General features: G+C 46.8%; 1 protein-coding gene across 3 annotated transcripts in view; it reads left to right on the plus strand.

The window, feature by feature from the left end:
- LOC118782807 (Down syndrome cell adhesion molecule-like protein 1 homolog) overlaps window positions 1-8,187 on the plus strand; it is a 110,671-nt gene extending 102,484 nt beyond the window's left edge. For 2 of the 3 annotated variants that reach the window (XM_036536375.1, XM_036536376.1), the window contains exons 25-33: window positions 1,067-1,255; window positions 2,057-2,344; window positions 3,050-3,205; window positions 3,963-3,993; window positions 4,652-4,770; window positions 5,077-5,229; window positions 5,579-5,773; window positions 6,055-6,366; window positions 7,324-8,187. In XM_036536375.1, the coding sequence (XP_036392268.1) occupies window positions 1,067-1,255; window positions 2,057-2,344; window positions 3,050-3,205; window positions 3,963-3,993; window positions 4,652-4,770; window positions 5,077-5,229; window positions 5,579-5,773; window positions 6,055-6,366; window positions 7,324-7,817 (1,937 nt within the window). In that variant the 3' untranslated portion in view covers window positions 7,818-8,187. Of the gene's footprint in view, window positions 1-1,066; window positions 1,256-2,056; window positions 2,345-3,049; window positions 3,206-3,962; window positions 3,994-4,648; window positions 4,771-5,076; window positions 5,230-5,578; window positions 5,774-6,054; window positions 6,367-7,323 lie in introns of all 3 variants that reach the window. The other variant, XM_036536374.1, reaches the window with a different exon arrangement.
- The last annotated feature ends 1,922 nt before the right edge of the window (window positions 8,188-10,109 follow it).

Genomic DNA, 10,109 nt, shown 5'->3' on the forward strand with positions numbered 1-10,109 from the left:
ACAGTACAAACATTTTGTAACAGCACTGTAATGTTGCTGTAAAAGATCATAAGGTGAGACCATGATGCCAGCAAAACAAAATGTATCTGTCAATCAGCCCTCCTTTTCAAAACTGTTGTGAAACTGGAACTATTTTGCCTTTGCTTAGTGCTCGTGGAATTCAAATTTTAGAGCTGCTGACAATGACAGGCTACACCACATTGCGTGGAAATTTACATATATGTGTAGTCAGCGTCCTTGCAAACGCCCAAGTTGCATAATCAGCTGAGAGCAAATCTTAATTTCCGCATTGTGATCCGTCTGCGACTTCTTGCTGGATGGCTAAAATGTCGATTCTAAAGTGCATTATCGCCCTCTAGTGTTTAGTTGGCGCAGTACCACCGTCTCATTCTGAATAAATTCAGAATATTTCGTGTTACTTGCCACAGCAAACTGGTCGAAATTCCCTTATAAAAGTTGCGTGGTAAGATCAAATTCGCACTTAAAAGCTGTTTTATGAGAATTGCAATGCCGTATTCCTTTGGTTCATAGGCAAACGTATGCGTTTATTTCTGACATTAGTGTTTGCATTTGATGTTCATTGAGTATTCTGTCCTATTCACTACATATTTCGTTAATTACCACCCACAAATTCACCAGAAAGCTGGCATAAAATTGTTTAAAGAGATTTTAAAGAAAGCAGTGTTTCCATACATACCATAATAACAGTAGCCCCAGTGATGCATCGTAAGTTCTTTCCACTTTTATTTTGCAAAGAAAGCAAGGTAGGCTGACCTTAAAATAGTCAATGAATAACATCTCAGCAAAGTAAAGTAAGTATGTCTGAGTTCACTACAAACAATTGGTAATATTTATAACATTTCCTTGAACCAGTGCTAAAAGAGACTGATGGACTTGTTTATGTCAGAGTGGGGGGTGACTAGGTGTGTGTGTGTCATACAGAGAGGTTTAGTGTGACTTTAGGTACATTTTGGACAGAATGGGTGTGCTTACCACTGATAGAGAGTGTGGCGCTGGGCGTGTTTAGCGCACACTGAAGGTGTGACTCTGTGTCATGTCCCACTAGGGTTCGTGCTGCAGTACTCTGTAGACAATACGGAGGAGTGGAGGGATGTCTTCATCAGCTCCAGCGAGCGCTCCTTCAAGCTGGACAACCTGCGCTGCGGCACCTGGTACAAGGTCAAGCTGGCGGCCAAGAACAGCGTGGGAGCCGGCCGCATCAGCGAGATCATCGAGGCCAAGACCCACGGCAGAGGTGAGGGACACACGGGCTTCCACTGACTCCACAGCTTCCACACATGCTAACACTCACACTAACTGATACTCTACTAATCCACACACACTAACACCCAGACACACTGACACTCTACACATACTAACACCCAGACACACTGACACTCTACACATACTAACACACAGGCATGCACTGACACTGTACTCTGGATATAGTGATACTGTACTGACACTATGCACCCGACAGGAGGAAAGCACTGGTCACACTATCACACATTGGAAGCCAACAGTAACTGTAAAACAATAATAAGTATAATCATTATATTGTGGTCACACCAAGTAAGAATTTGTCATACAACGTTGGGTTTTTTCACCTTCCCTATGGATTTTTTTAGGAGACGGGAGACAAGGATATGATTTCATCTTCCAGTTGTAAATCAAGTTCTGATTTGTTGTCTGATGTCAAAAATGGGATTGCATCATTTTTTGTGTGTGGTGATGTAATAGCAGTATTATATCATTGGAGCTGCATCTACAAAATCCTTATGACAGTAATTTCAGTGATAACCATCATCATTGTCCAAGGTCATTTTCATAGTTGTAGTTCTTGTGCGGCCCATCACATTAATTTGATCTGGAGCGATTACATTTTTTTATCGTAGTAATCATTATTGTTCCAGGCAAGACTGGGCCTCAAGTGAAGTCAATGGGATTAACATGGGACCTGTTGAACATCGTAAATTAAACTTGACCGTGCAGTTATCCAGCATGCAGTGACAAGGCTTTGACTGTTCGTGACGTCCCCCCCCCATTCTCCCCGCAGAGCCTCAGTTCAACAAGGACCAGCCCCTCTTCACCCACATCAACTCCACCCACGCCCGGCTCAACCTGCAGGGCTGGGCGAGCGGCGGCTGCCCCATCACCGCCGTGCTGCTGGAGTTCCGGCCCAAGGGCACCTGGGCCTGGCAGAACCTGCGCACCAACGCCTCGGCCGACCTCTTCCTGGCCGAGCTGCGGGAGGCCACCTGGTACGAGCTGAAGATGAAGGCCTGCAACAGCGCCGGCTGCGGCAACCAGAGCTCCCAGTTCGCCACGCTGGACTACGACGGGAGTGAGTCCTCTGGGGGAGGGGTGCAGTCAGGGCAAGGCTGGGGCAAGGCAGGGGAGGAGTTAGGTGACCCAAAAAGGGTCCGGTTTTACAGATGGTATCCGCAGTATTTTTTTTTGCATTACATTCATTTAGCAGGCACTCCAGAGCAACTTCCAGCACGAAAGAACAGAAGTGTACTCATTCAAGTTAAATGAGCAATAGTGTCGGACCAGGTTAACAACACTCCCAGACCAGTGAGTGTAAGCCGTACCACAAGTTAGCTATGACTTAGGTGATGACTTAGTTAATTATGACTGATGAATAATAAATAAAAACTTTAGTTGAGTCACCAGTATCTGATTGAGAACCAGAACTACTCCAGCTTTTGAATGGGCTTTTGAGTGAGGGTCTCAGCATGTGAATGGGCTTTCCACTGTGGATAATCAAACTTAAATCAAGACTTAGTTTGAGGGTTTGCAGTAAAGCACAGACTGAAGCTATGTGTTTCTCTCCTCTACTCTCTCCCCATACCTTCCTCTGTCAATTCATTCTCTCTCTCAATATCTCCTGCATACTCTCCACCCCTCACACTCTCTCTGTCACCTCTCTCTTCAATGCTGTACTGTATATCTCCATATCTCCTGCACTTCCCCCCCTTGCTCTCCTGTCTTCCCTCCCTCTCTCCCCCTCTCTTCCTCCATCTCTTCCCCCTCTTTCCCGCGGCAGGCACTATCCCTCCCATCAAGTCTGCGCGCGGGGAGGGGGACGACGTGAAGAAGCTGTTCACCATCGCCTGCCCCGTCATCCTGGTGACGCTGGGCCTGGCCCTGCTCTTCATCATCCGCAAGAAGCGCAAAGAGAAGAGGCTGAAAAGACTGAGGGGTGAGGAAGAGGAGGAGAGGGGGGCGGGGGCATGAGGAGGGAGAGGGGCAAAAGGAGAGGGAATGAGGTCAGAGAGAGCTGAAGGAAAAGCCAGAAAGCTGGTCTGAAGAGAGGGCACCGCTAATGGGTGAGAGATTGCAGGGGGAAGATCGAGAGTAGGTTTGGAAAAAGGACAGCAGGATGAGAAGAGAGAGAGAGATACTGAGGGGCATGAGACTGAAGGATGGAGGGATAACGTGGGAGGAAAAAAGGGAAAGGGAATATGAAGAGAGAAGGTGAGCCAGTGGAGGCAGGAAGGGAATGATGGAAAGAGTAACAAAAAAGAAAGTGAGTGGGACTGAGGGGTGAAAGATCTCCAGGCACTGTCTGCACTTGACAACAGATCCCACACCTAGACCTGGCTATTTGCTTTAAAGATGCTATTCTGATCCGGGATTAGTTGCTACGGCCAAAAAGTTTCCTACAATGGTGAAAGAACAAGGCATGGTCACTTTGGCCTTTAGGGCCAAACCAGTGGTGGTTGCCATATGGTGTTAGAGTAAAGGAGGATGAGAAAGACAGCAGAAAAGACACAGGAGAAGAAAGAGAAACTGGAATGCAGCAGAAGGGGAGAACAAATTACACTGAAAGGAGGGAGGGGCACAGGGGTGCACTTTGTAAATGTGTTGCACGCTCCCTGTGAATGTACTATAATGAGAGGCTCTTATTTTTTTGACTTCATCATTTTCCTGAATATTGTTTCTTTTCATTTTGGCAGATGCTAAGAGCCTGGCGGAGATGCTTATTAGGTAAGGCCTGTGGTTTGGCGGCTGGGGTTACTGGGAACTTTGTGATTCCACCACACTATGAAAGCAAATCACAGCAATAGCTGTGTCTTAGGGAGCTCATAGCGTTGACACCTACAGTAGCAATTCTTGGCTCTTTCTTTCCAAATCATTTCTCGGTTAGCACCTTCTGATTCCACCTCTCTGTTTCCCTATCTGTTATTTTTACATTTTAGTTCAGGGTTCTTAACTGGCAAGACATAGATTTGAGACAGGAAACAATCGCATATCACATATGCATATATTCTCAATAAATGTTTCTTTCTGTCTCCTTTTTCTCCCTCTTTCTCATTGGCTCAGCTCTTTCCTTCTTTCCTGCTCTCTGTCTGTATTAGTTCATGTTAATTCAACTTCAGTTTCAAATATTTAATTGGCATGACATATTTACGCATATCGCCAAAGGTTTAATAACAACACATCAGCTGTACACCTCTCTGTTGATCTCTCTCTGTCGCTCAACCACCGCTATGTCTTGACTTGAATGCCTAATAAAGGACACTTAGTAACCTAACTCCTGTGCTACCCAGTCTAGCCAGCCTGGGTTGGCAGTTAGAGTGTGTGTATCTCAGTTATGAAGGCAGTGGAAATACTCTGTCTCTGTCTCCCTTGTGTCCCGGAGCAGTAAGAACAATCGCAGCTTCGACACCCCAGTGAAGGGGCCCCCCGCGGGCCCCCGGCTCCACATCGACATCCCCCGAGTCCAGCTGCTCATCGAGGACAAGGAGGGCATCAAACAGCTCGGTCAGTGTGCAGGGTGTGTGTGTGTGTGTGTGTGTGTGTTTATGTGTGCTTTTTGTCTGTGTGGTTTTGGTCAGTGGGAGTGGGGGTGGGGGAGAAGGGGAGCTTGGGGTCAGAAGGTGAGGAGAGACAGGGGAGTTGGGAAATATGAAGTTCTAGTAATAAAATGTCTTGCACATTGTGGGCTTTGCCTATTCATCTCCTTGTTTTGTGTCTCTGTGTCATGTTACTATGGGGATCTTAGCACAGGCCCTCAGTTTGCATACCTAAACAGCTGTATAGAATCACTCCCTCTTGTGTCTCTACCAGGTGAAGACAAAGCCACCATCCCTGTGACAGACACTGAGTTCAGCCAATCAGTGAACCCACAGAGCTTCTGCACAGGCGTGTCTGTGCATCACCCCGCCCTCATCCAGAACACAGGCCCCTTGATTGACATGTCAGACATACGACCAGGAACCAGTAAGTGTGTTTATATAACTGACACTGATGAATAACATTTAATTATACAAATATTTGGGAAGAAATATTGATTAAAACATTGGCAGATGACAATATGTTTGCACACTACTAATATAAAAATTGCACTACTTAGGAAAATGATTGAACTCATTGAAAAATAGCCAATTTTGATAATAAACACAAAAGGGCAGCAAATGTCTTCCATGACTGTAAACCTTTGAATATGTCAATATTCAATATAGCATACAGTAAGGAGGTCACTAGCATTTTCTGAGCATAGACAGGTAATAGAATAAACTGTTCAGAAACGTGTCCACAAGAGGTCTAACATCACCCTCCCTTCTCCCAGATCCGGTGTCCAGGAAGAGCGTTAAGTCAGCCCACAGCACGCGGAACCGCTATTCCAGCCAGTGGACCCTGACCAAGTGCCAAGCCTCTACACCCGCACGCACCCTCACCTCCGACTGGCGCACCGTGGGCTCCCAGCACGGCATCACCGTCACAGAGAGCGACAGCTACAGCGCCAGCCTATCACAGGATACGGGTGGGCTCCACCACCAAACGCACACACACAAACACACACGCATGTGTAAATGAAATTACGTTGTGTGTACCCTAACCCTAACCTTAACCCTAACCCTAACCCATACAAAGGTATACAGTCTTACCCTACGATTGCACTCTCATACACACACACACACACACACTCAAATCCCCTTCTGCTGTAGCTGCAGTAATATATGCATGTTATTAATATCTGCATAGCGTTAGCATTGCAGTGGTATCGGTTCCCATGGTGATCACCTCATTCTCTCCCTCTCTCAGACAAGGGGCGTAACAGCATGGTGTCGACGGAGAGTGCGTCTTCCACCTACGAGGAGCTGGCCCGGGCCTACGAGCACGCCAAGCTGGAGGAGCACCTGCAGCACGCCAAGTTCGAGATCACCGAGTGCTTCATCTCCGACAGCTCCTCGGACCAGATGACCACGGGCACCAACGACAACGCCGACAGCATGACGTCCATGAGCACGCCCTCGGAGCCGGGCATCTGCCGCTTCACCGCCTCCCCGCCCAAGCCCCAGGACTACGACCGCGGCAAGAACGTGGCCGTGCCCATCCCCCACCGCGCCAACAAGAGTGAGTGCGCCGTGCCCGCCGCTGAGCTGGACCGCCTGCACCACTCTTAGTCTTATAGCATTAACCACGCCAACACGATTAGCTTATCTCTTAAGGACCCTGATATTAATGCAACACTGATAAATATCTCAACACATCCCAAGGACCATTCTGACATGAACGTCGACCTCATGTGGTCATTGAAAGATACTGGTAATAAAGAATACTGACATCAGTGCCTCGGTACTGCTCATGTTGATCAAACCGCTGATTCTGTCCTTGTCACTGATGTCAATGCCAACATACAGCAATACAGTTGATACTGATACTGGTAATGAAACTGATACTGATACCAACCCCTGCTTCTGATACAAACACATCAATTTTGATACTCACTGCAGTTCTGACACTGATATACTGATTCTGTTTCTGCCTCGTACTATGCTGCTAGTGCTATGCTGAACATCCAGTTACTGAACTAACAGTTACAGCTAATACTGCTGTCTGTTAGTCTAGATGAGACCCTGCTCTCTCATTTGGTGCAGTCAGTGGGGAATACATTTCATTTACAAGTTTTCATCTGTCAGTTTTATCATTGGTATTTTTATATGAAGAGTCAAAGGTTTTTAATTTGCTCATCTTCTCTGAGGTTGACACCAAAAATTGTTTTACATTATTGTCATTTAGTAGACGCTCTTATCCAGAACAACTTACTTAGGTAATAATTTTATCCATTTACACAGCTGGTAATTTGCTTATGTAACTGTAGGTTAAGTACCTTGCACAAGGGTACAATAGCAAATGCCCCAGTGAGGAATCATACCAGCAACCTTTCTGTTATCAGCCCTCCTTACCACAATGCCACACACCATCTACAGTATTTGGTGTATGATAGTGTACTGTATACTATACAGTAAAAGCCCCTTCCTGTCCCCCTGTTTGGTCTAACTCCTCCTTCTCTCTGTCTCCTTGCTGTAGGCGATTACTGCAACCTCCCCCTCTACATGAAGACGGACCCTTTCTTCCGCAAGCAGCCTGAGCTACACGACCCCTGCCCCGTGGTGCCCCCCCGCGAGGCGTCCATCCGTAGCCTGGCAGCTCGGGCCTACCACACGCAGGCTCGTCACATGACTTTGGACCCGGGCAAGCAGCAGGCTCTGACGCTGGGCCACGCCGGGATGGGGGCCCTGAGCGCGGGCGGGGCCGCAGGAGGATCGTCACTGGGGGGCGGCTCGGGAACCGCCACCCTGCCCCAGAGGACCCTCACCATGCCCGGCTCCTCGGCCCAGAGCGCTGCCGCCGCCACGGTGGCCTCCATCGGGGCGGTCGGCGCCGGCTCGGCCAGCAATCCCACGGCTGCCACCAAAGTGGGCGGCTCCAGAGACTCCCTCCTGGAGAGCAGCTCGTCCGGGCTGGGCAGACTGCAGAAGCAAGGGGCGGGAGCCTACTCCAAGTCTTACACACTGGTGTAGAGCTGCCGTAGAGCCAGGTGAAGGGGAAAGGTGACCCGGGCACACAGAGGCCCAGGTGTTGGGTCAGCTTGCAAACTGTCAGTATCTATGTGGGCAGGGAGTGCAGTGGCAGTCGAGTACCCAGCACCAGTGGGGTCTTTACAGCATGGAGGCTCTCTTTTCTTTTTCTTTCTTCCTCTCTTTCTTTCTTTTTCTCTTTCTCTCTTTCTCTCTTCTTCCTCTTCTTCCTGGAACCATGCCAAACCCAGTATCATGTCTACTGTCACACACCTTTGAGTCCCTCCATTCTGTCATTCCCTTTCTTTCCTCCTCTTTCTCTATCTGCCTCTCTGTTTTTTTCTCGACACCTTGAAACTTATGCACAAAACACTTTCCTCATGCACTTGTTTCTTGAATTCAGAAGATAGGAAGTTTAAAGCATAAGAGATGTATAGTTTCACATAAAGCTGTCTAGATGTTTTAGGCCATTGAAAGTGTTTCTTTTTATGTCTCTAACAGTGAACGTTTTGATAAAAAACAATGCATCGTTTCGGAAAGTGCTTATGCATAAAAGCCCTTGGTGTCTTTCTCTGGCTTTCTCAGCCTCCCTGTATTTTTTTTCTCTCTCTTGGCCACACTCAGTTCAAAAACAGTTCAAAGACTGTGGTCTGAGCTGCCATGTTTTAGTCTGTGGAATTTTGTTTTTCATGCAATTGATGACACAGAATATAGTATTGCTGACTTTTTTAACAAACAACAAAAAAAGAGAAAAAAAATGTCTGGAATTATCTTCATGGAGGACAAGTCGGAATGTTTTTCCGCGGGTTTTTTCTTTTTTTTTTTTTAAATATAAACTCATGTGCACTAAAGAGGGTGATTGGAACCTTAGAACTGTGGCAAGCCTAAGTGTGTGCGTGTATGTATATGTGTAAATATATATATGTATACATGTGGCCAACACACACCGAAAGACCCTTTCAATCAGTTTAACATGATTCCTATTTTTCTGGCAGATTGGTTCTTTGTGAGGAGTCATCCGCTAGGTTTGTCCTCAGACCTTTCTCGAGAGTTTTGATTTGTGGAATCAGGTGACGACGGAGCAAAAAGGACCGCCACTGTTCATTTGTTTCCTGTTCGTTTCCCCTCTGTTTTTTGGTTTCGTTTGTTTTATCTGTTTGCATTGCACTTGTTTGGCGACATTGCGTCTGTGATTGGGGATTTACAGAACGTCGCCCGCGATCAGGATCCAACCAAACAAACTGGGGGAGGGGTGGTTAGAGGGGAGTGAGCGCAAAGGAAAGGGTGACTGCGCTTTATCAAAAACAAGAGGGAGTGAAAGGGGCGGGACGGTGAAAGAGGAAGCCAAGCAAGGCTCCTCCCCTTTCCTCCTCCTCCCCCATCCCTTCTTCCTCCCCTAAAACCAGACCAAGAGACGCCTCATTCATCTGTACCCTGTCCCCCCCCCATTTCTCCATCTCTCCATCCATAACCCCCTGCCACACACACTCAAGTCTCACTGTGACCGCTTCACTGCCTCTCTCATAAAGACAGATGGACAGACCCGTGGATGCGAGAGAGAGAGAGAGAGAGAGAGAGAGAGAGAAAGATCTGTGGCAGTGGAGTAGCATTTCTGTATTCATTAGTAATTCACTTATTTTACTTTACTGTTCTTATTTTATTTCTATTTGTTTTTCATCCACGAATCATCAAATTGTATTAGCTTTCCCACGTACCTCGCTCACCCGAGGGTAGCTCTGATAACACCAGCTTTAGCTTTTGTTGTGGGAGGGATTCTGGGGAGGGTGTAGGGTGGGATATATGGAGGTTGATGCTATCAGGAGGAGCAGGAGGGAGATGGTGTTTTGATTTTTGTTGGTCTTGTGCATAAGGAAATATTCTGTTCATACAACTACTCCCCAACTGTGTCCCTGTTTGTTTGAGGTGAAGATCTTGTGCAATTTCCCCTTTCCCCCTATCTTATGCCTATTTGAGTGCAACTTCCCCAAAAATACTACACTAAGAATTTCAATTGAAAGAAAAATGTCACATCAGGGCTCTCGCAATACAAAAAAAATATAATGGTGTTTATCTTGAATATATTATATACATATATATTTCTATCCAAATATATAGTGAAATATATAAGTGGTGGACAAAGAAAAGAGTGAAGTATGACGATGTGTTGATCAGAGATATAATAAAAAGACAATCGCTCGATGTGAGGTACAGTGAAGAGAAGAAAGGAGTGGGACAAGTAGCAGAACCATGTGGGAAAGAGAGAGAGAGAGGGTGAAAAGGAGTGAAAGGGTGGGG

The sequence above is a fragment of the Megalops cyprinoides genome, chromosome 9 (assembly GCF_013368585.1).
Source record: "Megalops cyprinoides isolate fMegCyp1 chromosome 9, fMegCyp1.pri, whole genome shotgun sequence".
Classification (NCBI taxonomy): Eukaryota; Metazoa; Chordata; class Actinopteri; order Elopiformes; family Megalopidae; genus Megalops; species Megalops cyprinoides.